This window comes from Myxocyprinus asiaticus, chromosome 26 (genome assembly GCF_019703515.2).
Source record: "Myxocyprinus asiaticus isolate MX2 ecotype Aquarium Trade chromosome 26, UBuf_Myxa_2, whole genome shotgun sequence".
Lineage (NCBI taxonomy): Eukaryota > Metazoa > Chordata > Actinopteri > Cypriniformes > Catostomidae > Myxocyprinus > Myxocyprinus asiaticus.
In genome coordinates this window covers 44,906,332-44,922,297 of record NC_059369.1, presented here as the reverse complement: position 1 = coordinate 44,922,297, position 15,966 = coordinate 44,906,332, and the positions used below count along the sequence as shown (strand labels likewise).

Below are 15,966 nucleotides of genomic sequence, written 5' to 3'. Positions count from 1 at the left end.
TGATTTACTTTAGTTCAATCATTTAAATGTGCTACGTATGTCAATTCATATAAAGCTAATGACCGATATATTAACAGTTTGCAGTTTAAGCAAATGATTTAATAATGTGTTAGATATGTTTTAATAAACCATATTGGTTGTGTAAAAGTGATGCAGGTGTATTCACTTATGCTTACTAGTACAACAGACACTATCATATACATTGTGACCTTACCCGCATACTGGTTACCGTACAGTAAGACTGTTGATGATGGTAAATTCTTGATGATAACTTTTGTATCTGCGTTTCTATGTACCTACTCTAATTGTTCTGTGGAGATTTTGTTCATTAGGTTTTGTAGAAGCTGACGCGACTTTTTTACATTTGTTGTTGTAAGTGTAATAAGCTGTGAGCTTGAAGTCTCAGCATTAGTGGAACGCATCTTGCCGATGAGTTTTAAATCAAGCGTTTCAACCAGGCACGCGGGGTTCTGAACAAGCCACAATGATGGTGATGCTCAAACATCATATTTTTTTGGAAATAGATACGCTCACATGACACAAAACCTCAAAGGACAACAAACAAAACACCAACAGTGAAAATGCTGCAATAAAAAAGCAAATATTAAGACGTTAACTTGAAGTTTTTATTCATGCTGTGGTGCATGCTGGGAACCTGACATCACATGTACATCTGGTAATGGCCAACGAAAATTATTTTAAGGAATATTCCGGGTTCAGTACAAGTTGAGCTCAATCGACAGCATTTGTGGCATAATATTGATTACCAATAAATAAATAAATACTTACATGCATATATATATATATGTATTAATTTATTTATGTATTTTATTTTGTCGATGTGTCCCTCCTTTTCTTAAAAAAAATAAATAAATGTTAGAGTGAGGCATTTACAATGGAAGTCAATGGGGCCAATTTTTGGAGGGTTTAAATACAGAAATGTGAAGCTTATTATTTTACAAAAGCGTTTACATTAATTAATTTGTTAAAACTTGTGTATTATTTAAGCTGTAAAGTTGTTAAAATCTTAATTTTTACAGTCGTTTGGGGTTTTAGGGTTTGATGACATTACATCGTCATGGCAACGAAGTTGTAAAATTGGCTATAACTTTATACGGAAGGGGATCGTAAGTGATTTTATCACACTAAAAGCATGTCTACACATATTGTTTATGTCTTGTGTCTATACTTTTGAAACAGTGAGTATTTTAACGTTCAAAAATTGGCCCCCATTGACTTCCATTGTAAGTGTCTCACTGTAACCCAGATTTGAAAGAAAAGGAGGGACGAGTCAGAATACAATTTTGTGGTAATCAGTATTATGCCATGAATGCTGTCGATTGAGCTTCACTTATACTGAACCCGGAATATTCCTTTAATTGCTGCTGAAAGCATCTTTTTGAATGGAAGTTTGTGAATCATGTGCATCTGCAGAGTTTTCTGCGGAACATGCACAGAAAATGATGCTTTCAGATGAAAAACATCGTCTACACTCTTAAAAAGAAAGGTCCCATGAAGAACTTTTAACATCCATGGAAACTTCTCATTGCACAGGTTCTTTATTAGTGGGAAAATATACTTTAAAATGGTTCTTTTAAGAACCTTTCACTGAAAGGTTCTTTGGGAAGCTGAAAATGGTTCTTCTATGGCATCGCTGCGAAACACTGTTTTTGAAACTTTTATTTTTAAGAGTGTATTGGGACACCGACCTTAAGTGGTGTTTGCTGTTTTAACCCCATCTTCTTACCAGTTGTTGGTCCATGTTGATGTCAATCAAGTTGAAGGACAGGACATGGTCTTTTGCCCCCACGAACAGCCGCCCCCTCTCTTCGTCCAATAAAAAGGTGTGATAGGCGGTGCTGTTGGCCAATCCGTTGAAAGTGAGCAAATTATTGGACTCCAACATTTCTGTGGGGATAAAAATAAAAACATGCGTGAATTATGGAACAATGATCTCCTACAAATGTCATAAAAGCTGACAGAGAAATTGTGTTTATATATTCCACATATGCTGAGTTTTTAAACAAGCTTGAGAATTTTTCCAACCTCATCTTTAAGTTTTGGGAGTTTTGATAGCGAACAGATCAACAGGGATGCCAGATTTGTATTTTTTCTTTGTAGCGCATGTTAGATGTGTGAGTGTGGTTTTGGTTGCAGTAAAGCTGAGAAGGGCCAACACTGTTCATAGAAACACACACTTGAACAAAGAGGAAAATGGTGAGAGATATTTACTAGTCTTTGAAACACTTTGTGTCATTTATGCTCCATAGAGCACAGAGCACATGATGCCAAACCTCCATTACCCGTAATGGATTGGGGGAGGCAGAGCTGGGTAACCTCAGGGCTCCCGGATCTACCCTGCCAAACCTGACCTCCTCTGAACTCCATACACATTACCACACCATCAAACATGAGCGATCCACAGAAATCTGAGTCATTTTAATGGAAACAGTGGTGATACAGCTAAAGTGAACCGTATAAGTTTATTTCATCTGTGAATCACAAAAGGGGACGTTTTAAATAAACTTCACAAATGAAAGTGAAACATACAGCATGACCAGTGTCATCTGATTCCTGAACAGATGACTCTTATGATTCTTTTTTTGAATCAGCACTGTGAAACACACAGCATGACCAGTGTCGTCTGATTCCCGAACAGATGACTCTTATGATTCATTTTTTGAATCAGCAGTGTGAAACATACAGCTTGACCAGTGTCATCTGATTCCGAACAGATGACTCTTATGAATCTTTTTTTTTTAATCAGCAGAGTGAAACATACAGCATGACCAGTGTCATATGATTCCTGAACAGATGACTCTTATGATTCTTTTTTTGAATCAGCACTGTGAAACACACAGCATGACCAGTGTCATCTGATTCCGAACAGATGACTCTTATGATTCGTTTTTTTTTAATCAGCAGAGTGAAACATACAGCATGACCAGTGTCATCTGATTCCCGAACAGATGATTCTTATGATTAATTTTTTGAATCAGCACTGTGAAACATACAGCATGACCAGTGTCGTCTGATTCCCGAACAGATGATTCTTATGATTCATTTTTTGAATCAGCAGTGTGAAACATACAGCTTGACCAGTGTCGTCTGATTCCCGAACAGATGATTCTTATGATTCATTTTTTGAATCAGCACTGTGAAACATACAGCATGACCAGTGTCGTCTGATTCCCGAACAGATGACTCTTATGAATCATTTTTTTTGAATCAGCAGAGTGAAACATACAGCATGACCAGTGTCATCTGATTCCTGAACAGATGACTCTTATGATTCGTTTTTTTTTTTTTAATCAGCAGTGTGAAACATACAGCATGACCAGTGTTGTCTGATTCCCGAAGAGATGATTCTTATGATTCATTTTTTGAATCAGCACTGTGAAACACACAGCATGACCAGTGTCGTCTGATTCCCGAACAGATGACTCTTATGATTCATTTTTTGAATCAGCAGTGTGAAACATACAGCTTGACCAGTGTCATCTGATTCCGAACAGATGACTCTTATGAATCTTTTTTTTTTAATCAGCAGAGTGAAACATACAGCATGACCAGTGTCATCTGATTCCTGAACAGATGACTCTTATGATTCATTTTTTGAATCAGCACTGTGAAACATACAGCATGACCAGTGTCGTCTGATTCCCGAACAGATGATTCTTATGATTCATTTTTTGAATCAGCAGTGTGAAACATACAGCATGACCAGTGTCGTCTGATTCCTGAAGGAATAACTCTGTGTCGGTTCTTTTGAATCTACTGCATGAAAAATATACATAATCAGTGTAGCCCGATTCCCAAATGAATGACTCTAAGAAGTTGGTTCTTTTGAATCCTGACTGCAAAACAAAGAGCAATTCCTGCCAAACAAGACTCTTATCAGCTCTTTTTAATGAATCAAAAATGTACTGAACTGCAAGTCACTGTGTTATGTGTACTTTAGGCCTGTGAGACTTTAATCAGAATAATTACTGTTTGGTTGTTGATATGACAATGTGTAGTTATAGGTTTTATTTTAGTAAGTTGTATTTAATAAAAATGAATAAAAATGAAATATCTCAATTTAAAAGCCCATGTAAACACACCATTTGCAAGAATCCGCTCTGTTGAAATCTGAAATTATCTCATCATTTGGTAACAGGCTGCTGAGGGCTATAAATCCAGTAACAATTGCATTATTTCCAAATATTTCGTCATCAAAAGTACTAGAAGAATCATTAATGGAACCATTAAGATATCAGGATCATTAAGAGGAATCACAACAGGAATTGTTAAATTCCTCAAGTTCTTTGTGTAAAAAAATGGTCCTTTATTGGATTTAAAGTTGCAAAGAACTATTTAAGAAGCTTGAGTGTGGGCTCAATGAATTAATGAATGAATAAACAAACCTCTTTATGCCACCCAATGCAACAGAGATGAAAACTTCAGTCTCTAATCTTAAGCTTTAAAGTGCATTATGCATCATGTAAACTTCCATAAGCACACAAACACACACCCATTATGTGTTTCTCTGTACAGAACAGAACAGAATGTGACAGAAGATTGTTTCAAAAGGCCTGCGGGGAAAAGAAGAGGAACGGGAGAGAGGAAAGAGTGAAATGGGAGAGTGTAAGAGAGATACTGTAAGACAAAACCGGTGGAGTGGCATAGAGGAGATGAAGAGATGACTAGGAAGGTTAAGACTAAAGGTTGAGATGAGTTAAATAGAATCTCACTCATGTTTGAAGAGCTCAGTTTGGAGTGGCCATTTGGCACAAACAGTGAAAACACTCAGAATGCCTTTCAGACACTCAGACGTACTTTAAACAGCAGGAATTCATCTCACCATCATTCAGTGCATGCACGCACACACATACACATTCTTTAAAACAAAAGGTCCCTTCAAACATCGCTCTTTCAGAAAGATTTGATCCTTTTATTAGCTGTGACTAGACTTTTTTGAGAACTAAAAAGATGTCTAATGAATTAATTACACTTTAAATAATAATACTAATAAATATATTTGTATACAACCTTTCATGCATAAAATGCAGCTTTGTTCTGTGTGTCATTAATGAAACAATTAATCACTCATCTTCACTCTAGTCCCTAATCCAAATGTTGCAAGAAAAAAACCTCACGGTCACTTTTATATATATTTTCATTAATAACATGGGCTCTGTTATGATCCAATCTGTTACCAGGGTATTAAAAAACACAAATCAGATACCTAAGGTAAGCCGTCATATAATTAGCACATCATTCTGCTCATAGTGTGTGTCTTTGTGATCATGTGTAGCAGGTTTGGGTGTGAGAAGTGTATTTAATTGGGCTTGGTGATCAAATACCATTTTAGAACATGAAGCTTCCAACCTGCAATAATAAAAGCTGACCAAAGAATGTGAACATGTGATTTATGAGCAAACTGCATAATAAAAGTGGTTGTCCAAAAATCTGTAACGTCCAACACACACATACTGCAGATCTGTTATACACTCTGATCAAATCTGATGAAAATCATACGCAGTATGTGTGCCTTGTTTTTCAGTAAAAACATCCAAAAAAAAAAATTTCTCCCCAATTTGGAATACCCAATTCCCAATGCACTCTAAGTCCTCGTGGTGGTGTAGTGATTTGCCTCAATCCGGGTGGCGGAGGACGAATCTCAGTTGCCTCCTCGTCTGAGACCGTTAATCCGCGCATCTTATCACGTGGCTTGTTGAGCGCGTTACCGTGGAGACATAGGGCATGTGGAGGCTTCACGCTATTCTCCGCGGCATCCACGCACAGCTCACCACGCACCCCACCGAGAGCGAGAACCACATTATAGCGACCACGAGGAGGTTACCCCATGTGACTCTACCCTCCCTAGCAAACGGGCCAATTTGGTTGCTTAGGAGACCTGGCTGGAGTCACTCAGCACACCCTGGATTCAAACTCGCGACTTCAGGGGTGATAGATGGCGTCAATACACGCTGAGCTACCCAGGCCCCCGACATCCAAACATTTGAAAGAAAACAGCCTATTTGCTAATGGCATAACCAACTTTTGTTTCTTGTTTCAAGCACACATTTCACTACATTTTCACAATTTCTCTGAAAACCAGCCTTGATATCTTGTCATTTTGCTTATCATGTTTTAAGGAGGTTTAGATATTTTATTGTGAACCAAAACAAAAATACTGCTCAAGAAAATGATTTTTAGTGTAATCTCTTTAAAAGTGGAAGTCTTCAAAAATGTTCCATCTAGTATATCTATAGTGACAGTTGCTGTCTGAAACAATATTACCTGACTGTAATCATCAAACAGCCTACAGTTATTCATCTATTGCACATCACTTGAGCAACATGTTCTCAGAATCAAGAGTTCAAACTGTGTCGAAGAGAGACAAAAATAACACTAAGCTGTTTTAAGTTAAACTATGACAATAGGGAAACCCATTTCAGAACAAAGCTGGGAAACTAACATTATTATAAACTGATGCAGTCGATAAACATCCATTTCTATTTTCAATTGATAAACACTTTTATCCACTGCAACTTACAAATGAGAAAAAGCAAAAGCAATTCTTTATAAAGGAGCCAAAAATACCAGCAAAGATACAATATTGAATTTGAATAGTAAATAAGAATAGCACACGGCTAGAGAAGAGAAACTGCAGAAGAGAAGAGGAAAGTGTAGAGGATGGGAAGAAACAGAGACCTATGGGAAACCCTGTTGGTTCAAACCCTGCACAGAGCAACCAATGAGCCATCAACGTTGTGCCCTTAACCTCAGGTTATTCCAGGGGGATTGTCCATGTAATATGTGTACTGAAAGTCACTTAAAAAAATAAATAAATAAAAAGCAGCCGTTAAATGACAACTACTTCCTCAATCAGACAATAAGATGATATTGGAGTCAGGGCATGTTTCTATGTGAAATTCCAAGGGTGATCACGAGAGCAGAGCATACGGTCACTCCTGCCTGGCACTGTGGTTAATCTATCACAACCAAACATCACACAGGAGGAAGTGGCTTTAGACATGCTGCTAATCTGAACCTTACTGGTTTAAATAGCACATAAACAAGCCAAGGAGAGAAGAGGAAGAGGAGAGAATGAAAGCAGATGGGAAGGAAAAGAAAAGAAATGGAAAAAATGAGAAGAAAAAGTAAGATGGAAGAGAATGTGGAGAGTGGAAAGAAAAGAAGGGAGGAGAGGGGAAGGGAATGGAAGAAAAAATAAAGAGAAAGGGGAAAAGGGAGGGAAAGGACGTGGAGAGGAAATGGAGAAGGAAAAGAAAAGGAAAGGGAGGAGGAACAGGAAGTAGAGAAGAGTGGACGTGGAGAAGGGAAGGAAAAGGAAAAGAAAAAAATTTAAAAAAAGAACTAGAGGAAAATGATGAAAAGTGGCAAGAGAAAAAGGGAGTAGGATAAGGAAGTAGACAAGAGAAGAAGAGAAGAGGGGAAGGAAAAGGAGAGGAGAGGAGAGGAAGATGAGAGGGGGAAGTAAAATGAAAATAAATGACAGGAAAAGGGAGGAGGAAGAGCAGAGGGGAAGTAAAAGTGAAGAAAAAGAGGTTAAGGAAAAAACTGGAGAAAAAGGAAGAGGAGAGGGAAAGGAAAATAAAGAGAAGGAGAAAAGGGGAGCACAATGAGGAAGTAGAGAAGAGAGGAAGAGGGGAGAAGGAAAAATAGAGAGAAAAAGAAAATAAAAGAAGAGGAAAGGGAATGAAGAAGTGGATAGGAGAGGAAGAGGAGGAAAATGAAAGGAATATGAAGAGAAAAAGGGAGTAGGATAAGGAAGTAGACAAGAGGAGAAGAGAAGAGGGGAAGGAAAATGAGAGGAAGAGGAAAAGGCAAGAGGAAGAGAAGAGGGGAAGTAAAAAGAGAGGAAAGGTAAAGGAAGGAGGAAGAAGTGAATAGGAGAGGAGGAGGAGATGGAAATGAAAAGAAAAGAAAAGAAACAAAAGGAAGAGGAGAGAAAGAGGAAGTGGATAGGTCAAAGGAAAGGAAAAGAAAAAATGGAAGATAAAAAGGAAAGAGGAAGAGGAAGTAGACAAGAGAAGAAGAGGAGAGTGGAGGGAAAAGAAGAGGAAAGGAATTCATTCATTGCAGCATGAAGGTCTCTCTAATGGTACTGAATTCTGATTATCAGTTTACGTCATTGTCTGAACCCTTTCCACAGAGTTCAGAGTCGATTTTAAGGTGATCAAATAATTAAAACAAAATCGAATCCCATTTTCATATTGTCTTATTGCTTTCCAAGGAAGAAAAAAAAAAAAAAAAAGCCAAATTCCTGTGAAATACAAAACCTTTTGCCATTTTCCAGAGTATTGTTTTACGTGTTTGTTTGCTGTGGCTTGATTTCTGAAGAGGACATGCAGAGTTCACATGCTGTAAGCAAAACCGAACACCAGATTCTTGGCGTGCTTGTGGATTAAAAGCTTAATTAAAGTGAAATAAAACTTCTCTCATCCCTTTATAAGATTATGGCCGTCTTAAATCTTTCACCTCGGAATGGGATAGCCTTACACTAAAAGCATAATCCCACCACACAAATCTGCATGCACTGAGGTAACCAGACACTTTTTAAAGCTTGTTTCTTTCCGAACTGCACCAACAATTTGACACAACATATGTGGCCACATTCGTGCCCTTGTTCTCGCTGTCTTTCCAAAACGGTTAGTGTTTACGTAAGAGTGTTATTGTTAACGTGCCCAGGGAACTCTGGGCTCAGATGGGACACTGATCTGCCGCTCTGAGGTACACCAGATCTCAATCAGAACTTCATCATGGGTGGCTTCCTCTCAACACACACACACACACACACACACACACACACACCTTGTCCCTAACAAAGTTGTAATCTTAGATATTTAACTTTTAAAACAAATTTTAGTAAGCAACTGTGTGGCTATACAGTACTTTTGAAACAGTGAGTATTTCAATGTTTATGGACTTGCCGCATTCACTTCCATTGTAAGTGCTCTACTGAAACCGCGTTTTTTTGCGTGGGATGAGTCTTATGGTACATTCTCCGTCGACTGTGCATGTCGCAAAACTTTCTGCCACCTCAGCAAAGGGGCAATGTATTATTCGTAGGAGGGGCACCTCATCAAAGGGGCAGGGGCTCGAGCCCCCAGAGCCCCCCCTGCACATGCCTGTAACAAACACAAACTCCCTATGAGTAATTAAACGCACAGCACAGATTATTTGATGAGAATTCTGCAAAAGATGAATCAGCCAGACTGTAGTGATAAATGTTCACTGGTGTGTGAGTTTGTTTCATTGCTGGTGGAAATCAGAATTAGTTTTGGCTTCTTACCAAGTCTGCTGAGATCAGCCAGCATACATTGCAATTATTCACACACACACACACACACACACACACACTTACACTACAGAAAAGTTAATGTTCCCTCACAGTAAGTTTTGCACCGCCTTGGAATAAGTTTTGCATTCCCTCGCAAAAAAGTGCGTTCCGTCACAGTACATTTTGCAGTCCTCTGGACAAGTTTTGCTTTCCATTGGAATAGTGTTTCATTCCCTCGCAAAAGTGTGTTTCCTTGCATAAGTTTGCGTTCCCTCGCAATAGTTTGTATTTCCTCATCATCATTCCTCATTGTCATTATGCAAAAAAAAAAAATGAAAAAATAAAAAATAAATAATACTAATAATACTAATAATAATAAATAATAATAATTAAAAAAAAAAAAAAGAAAATTGGTTGGTAACACTGTGGTTAATTTATTGTGGTTAAGTACTTTCCACAATAAATAAATAAATAAAATAACCATGGTTTCACTCTAGTTAATCATACATTTCCATATTAAAACTAACAATATATATTATATACAGCATACAGTGTATATATATATATATTATATACAGCATATATATATATATATATATATATATATATATATACACTGTATGCTGTATATAATATAAATATATATATATATATATATACTATATGTATATATATATATATATATACACTGTATGCTGTATATATATATATATATATATATATATATATATATATATATACAGCTCTGGACAAATTTAGACCACTGCAAAATGTTCAGTTTCTCTGCATTTACTATTTATAGGTATGTGTTTGAGTAAAATGAACATGTTTGTTTTATTCTATAAACTACTGACAACATTTCTCCCAAATTCCAAATTAAAATATTGTCATTTAGAGCATTTATTTGCAGAAAATGACAACTGGTCAAAATAACAAAAAAGATGCCGTGTTTTCAGACCTCAAATAATGCAAAGAAAACAAGTTCATATTCATTTATTAATCAACACAATACTAATGTTTTAACATAGGAAGAGTTTAGAAATCTATATTTGCTGGAATAATCCTGATTTTCAATCACAGCTTTCATGCGTCTTGGCATGCTCTCTACCAGTCTTTCACATTGCTGTTCAAGCATCTCGTCTTTGTTTGATGGCTTGTGGCATCCATCTTCCTCTTGATCACATTCCAGAGGTCTTCAATGGGGTTCAGGTCTGGAGATTGGGCTGGCCATGACAGGGTCTTGATCCGGTGCTCCTCCATCCACACCTTGATTGACCTGTCTGTGTGGCATGGAGCATTGTCCTGCTGGAAAAACCAATCCTCAGAGTTGGGGAACATTGTCAGAGCAGAAGGAAGCAAGTTTTCTTCCAGGATAACCTTGTACGTGACTTGATTCACGAATCTGCCTGATACCAGCCTTGCTGAAGCACCCCCAGATCATCACCGATCCTGGTTGGTGGGTGCGAGACACTGTGGTTTGAAGGCCTCTCCAGGTCTCCGTCTAACCATTAGACGACCAGGTGGAGGATCGGTGATGTTCTGAATATGATCAAAATATTCAGATCATCAAAAATACAAAATATGATCACTGTAGTTAAACCATGGTAAATGTATGTGGTTATTATGGGTTTACTTCAAATACCATAGTTCAACTATTGTAAATCCAAGGTTAATTTCTGTAAAGGATGGATAGAGCTATTATGAAGGAAAGCAAAACTATTTCAGAAAATAAATTCCCTCCCTGTCCTCTAAGGGTACTTACACACACACACACACACACACACACACACACACACACACACACACACACACACAGATAGACATACACATACTTTCTGTCTCTATCTCTCTTTGTCTCTTTCTCTTTTCTGTACCACACAAGCAGTGTGTGTGCCTGTAGGTGTCAGTGTCTGATACAGTGAATCTCACCGTCTCTTTAAGAATGTGTGTTAGCGGTGTGTTACAGTAGATGAGACCCCTGTGTGTTTGTGTGCTGGATTGAGCACTTATGTCGCCTGACAGTCCAGCAGCCAGCTAATGAGGATCTGTCTGTGCAATTAAAGCTGGCAGAGAGAGAAATAGCTCACTTTTATACAGCCATCTGCCCTGACTGTTAAACTCTCTCTAATTGCAGAGGGATTGTGGAACGAGCGCTTTCATTTAAACACTCTTACTGTGAATTCACTCTTGACAGCTCACTTCATCAAACAACGGCAATCAGATGGCAAGAGTTTTAGTGTTATAACAAAACCACACACCATTAAAAATGGTTCAACAGCCATCTCGCATTAATCCGTCTATAGTAATAACAACACAGTCCCTCTGTAAAAAACAAACAAACTATGAATGTTAAAAACAATTTACTCTCACTAAGGCATCTGAATGTTTGACTGAAGATTGAAATAAATAAATAAATAAATCACTGAATGTTGAGAAAAGTACAGTAAGTTTTGACAGGGTCACAGACAGCAGGGGACAAACAATGCCACATACAAATAATAAAATGCAACTAAGCATATAATTATGCATAGTGAGGATTGCAAAAGCGGAGATGGCATTTCGCATATCTTTTGTTGTTGACGTAAAAGCCAATGCATCCAATCAAATTATATGTTTTATTTTTTTGGTGCAAATTAATCTGTCATTTGGTAGAAGCTAGTCAAATTAGACAGATGCCAACATGCACAGGTTGCGTGACATGCCCTCATTCTTGAAAATCATGATAAATAAATCAATAAATACCCTAAGGTTTTGTTGGCATTTACGCAACCTGATCTCATGAAAATTACTTGACTGTGGTGACATTTTAGCAAAATGTTATTAGGTGGTTTATTACACGTATCGCAGCAGTTCCGAGGTGAAATATCCACTGCGTGGCACTAAAGTTAAATGTTCTTAAATTATATTTTTAAGATTAATGCTCTATAGAGTTTTAAATCCTTACCCTAAACCTTAAACCTAAACCTAACCGATAGAGTCATAAAAAGCAAATGTGAGATGAAAAACACAAGCACGTCATTTTGTGCTGCTTCTATGACACTTTGAGTTCACGCGTGGACTCATGTGCTTCTCTAGGACTCGTACCCCGCTGTTTATGAACTGATAATCTGCCGTTTTACTCGTGATTTGTGTGAAAGTGAATTAAAGTCATTGTTGTCGTAGCGCCTCTAGTGTTCACTTCATCAGGAAACTGCCGCAATCCATTCAGCGAGCCACAGAAAATACTTTTCGCAAAAAATGTAGGTATAGTAACATGATTCTATGAGACCAGGCTGCATTTATGGTGTAGGAACTGTACATTAAGGTGGGCGAAGGAAACAATGAATACCAGTGTACTGTGCTGAAATGTAGCTGAAGATCATAAGAAATTAAACGCAGTGGTTTAAACATTTCCTCCTGTATATTCAGTCAGACACACTCAGCTCAAGGGCTCTTCAAACACACACACACACACACACACACACACTCAACTACATATGGCACATTTAACAGACCTGGTATATGATGTTAAATAAATTGATCACACAATCTTGCTCAGCACCTAATGAGCCGTTAATGCCTTTTTACATGGTTGAACACTCCCTTCGAACCTTCTAATTAAACCTCTATACTGTAAAAATGTTTTGTCCTGTAACCTAAAAATGTGCATCATGTGGTAACATTTAAATGGCCGGTTTTATTCAAATAAAATATGATTAAATATGACTGAATCAGTCTGATCACATTCTTGAAATAGCCCCTTAAGGGAAGTACTGCACATTTTTACTTTATCTGGTGTATGGAAAATATTAAAGCTTTTTGAAAACATTTGTAAGCCTTCAAATGTACTGTACATTAATATTTAACATATGTTAAAAATGGCATGACCATATATGAAAGAAAGTTTCATAGCATTTGTAAGTAGTTGAATTTACATCAACAAACGATCAGTTAATAATTAATGTTGGTTAAATGCATTAGTAAACGTTAAAAAAGTGTAATATCTCATATTTCAAACTATTTGAATATACATTAACTAATGACAAATTAATCTATACAGAAATATGGCCATATATGAGCAGCATTTACGCACATGTTCAAATTCCACTATTTGGGAAAATATGTTACATGTATGAAAAACAGGATTTTTTTGTGTGGTATTTTTAAATACATGTAGCATAAATGTACAATGTGTGATTTTGTTTTTTAGTCAGTAATAACCATATACAGTATGAACATGCACTTCATATATGTATGTTTTACATAAAATGCCATATATCAGATTTCAGTATGTGAAGCGTTATATAATGTTTGTTAATGACTTATTAGAGGAATATTCTGGGTTCAATACAAGTTAAGTTCAATTAACATAATTTGTGCCATAATGCTGACAAAAATGTATTTCAGCTTGGCCCAACTTTTCTTAAAAATAGAAAGAAAGAAGAAGAAGAAGAAGCACAAATGTGTGTTCCAGTGAGACACTTACAATGGAAGTCAATGGGGTCAATCTGTAAACATTAAAATACTCACTGTTTCAAAAGTATAGACACAAGATATAAACAACATGTGTGTTAACATGATTATAGTGTGATAAAACCACTTACTAACCACATCTGTGGAAAGTTATATCTAATATAAAAACTTAGTAAACCCTAACACCATAAAAATATCAATTTAAACGACTTTACAGCTCAAATAACGCACGAGTTTTAACAGAAGAATTAATGGAAGTGCTTTTATAAAATTTTCAGATTAAAATGTCTGCCTTCAAACCCTCTAAAAATTGGCCCCATTGACTTCTATTGTAAGTGCTTCACTGGAATATCGATTTTAGCTTTTTTTAAAGAAAAGGAGGGACGAGTCGAAATTATTTTTGCATTAATCCACATTATGCCACAAATGCTGTCGACTGAGCCTAACTTGTATTGAACCTGGAATATTCCTTTAATGAAAGTTATTATAAAGTATTACCTGTCAAAATGAAGTATATATTAAGTAATATTAAGTATAAAGCATTATTGCTAAAATATAATGTTTACCATTTCAGTGTAAGTGTTAAAATGCCAAACGTCCATAAATCACACTTGACTGGACTTGACTTTTTCTGTCTAACTCTGGGTGTGATACCTGTGAAAATCTGTTTAAAATAATTTGCAGTCACTTTTACCCTAAAATGCTCCAGCCTAATAAAAAAAAAACAAAAAAAAAACAATGTCAATAAAATTACAATAAAACCACTGCAGTTAGTTAAGAATTATGAAATTGGGTTGATATCCACTTAAAGAGCATGTGCTTTCACAGTATGTGTACTTACTCTGTTTACTTGCCTTCATAATTTAACAAAAAACGACTTTAAGTATCAACCAATCGTTGGAATCTTATAAACGAGAAACCAATCACTAAGAACCGGACCTGATCAAATCAAGCTCAACTGTACAATACTGCTTCCAGTAAACTATAACTATCTAAAAAAGACTCTTAAATCACTTTGCTTTCTTTCATACTACAAAGTCTCTTTCAGAATTACCCACCATGCGTTTTTAAATCATGTGAACCATTAATGAGAAATCCAACCACAGAGAACCAGATTTGTTTGAGCTGCCACACATCCAAAGAAAGCACCTCCAGCCCAAACGGATCCCATCAAACTTCAACATGCCTAAACATCAGCCACAATTCCTCCATCAATCTGATTGATCTCTCCTCCTCCCAGTATTCCCCACAGCAGCAGTAGGGGATGTTTAGTGTCACTCACCTTTATACGAGAGTTTCAGTCGAGGAACGTTGTTCTTGCTCTGCTGAGCACTGGCTCCAAAAAGCCCCAACAGCAGCAGTACAATCCCACACAGGTAGTCCATGTTCGCCCCTGCCTGTGTGCAGTCCGTGGCCTCCGGATAACAGGGGTCGTTCAGCAATCCGGTCCTTCAGAACAGCACCTGAGGACGGAGCAGGTGTGGTTGTGTGTCCGTTCGGTAAGTCTCAAGTGTGTGTGACACTCAGTGATCACATCTCTCCTGTTGAAGCGTCACAGCTTTAGGAGATGAACATGAGTGTGTCCACACGACTCACTTTCAAACTGTGTGTGTTCTTGTCCAGCGCCTGTGGCTGTTTATCTCCTGTGTATGTTTTGCTCTCTTTCTCTCTCTGGCTGTTTTAAATAGTAACTGGACTGAAAGCAGACTAAACTAAAGCTAGCTGAAGCCCTGAGCGCTCCTCTGTTGCTCTTTCTCTCTCTCACAGATTGAGTGAGTGAGTGAGGCCAGCTGAGAAACACACACACACACACACACACACACACACAGAGAGAGAGAGAGAGAGAGAGAGAGAGAGAGAGAGAGAGAGGGGAGGGCTGTGCTTCAAGAAGAAAATCCTCTAGGTAGACTTTTTTCTGACTTCCACATCCCACACACACTCTCTTTCTCACCCATACACCCTCACTGACCATTTTAAACATTGCTACCAAATAGTTACATCACTTAATGTATTTCAGTGGAATATTTACAGGAAAGATGCATCAATGTATCGGCCAAACATCGGTATCGGCCGATAAAAGGAATTATCTGCACAATTATCGGCCAATAGTTTAAAAATAGCCATTGATCAGCATATTTGCTCATTTGATTACTCAGTGTAGAGCACAATACAGCGAGGAAGATGAAGAGATTGTTAAAGCTAAAGAACGTTAAGAACTTAAA

General features: G+C 37.3%; 1 protein-coding gene across 1 annotated transcript in view; it reads right to left on the bottom strand.

Annotated features, from left to right (window-relative positions):
• LOC127417069 (semaphorin-3ab-like) overlaps nt 1–15,501 on the bottom strand; it is a 43,866-nt gene extending 28,365 nt beyond the window's left edge. Inside the window, exons 1-2 of the mRNA XM_051656785.1 lie at nt 15,027–15,501; nt 1,748–1,908 (exon numbers count right to left, since the gene is read on the bottom strand). Coding sequence (XP_051512745.1) covers nt 1,748–1,908; nt 15,027–15,129 — 264 coding nt within the window. The 5' untranslated portion in view covers nt 15,130–15,501. The remainder of the gene's footprint in view (nt 1–1,747; nt 1,909–15,026) is intronic.
• Nucleotides 15,502–15,966: the final 465 nt, after the last annotated feature.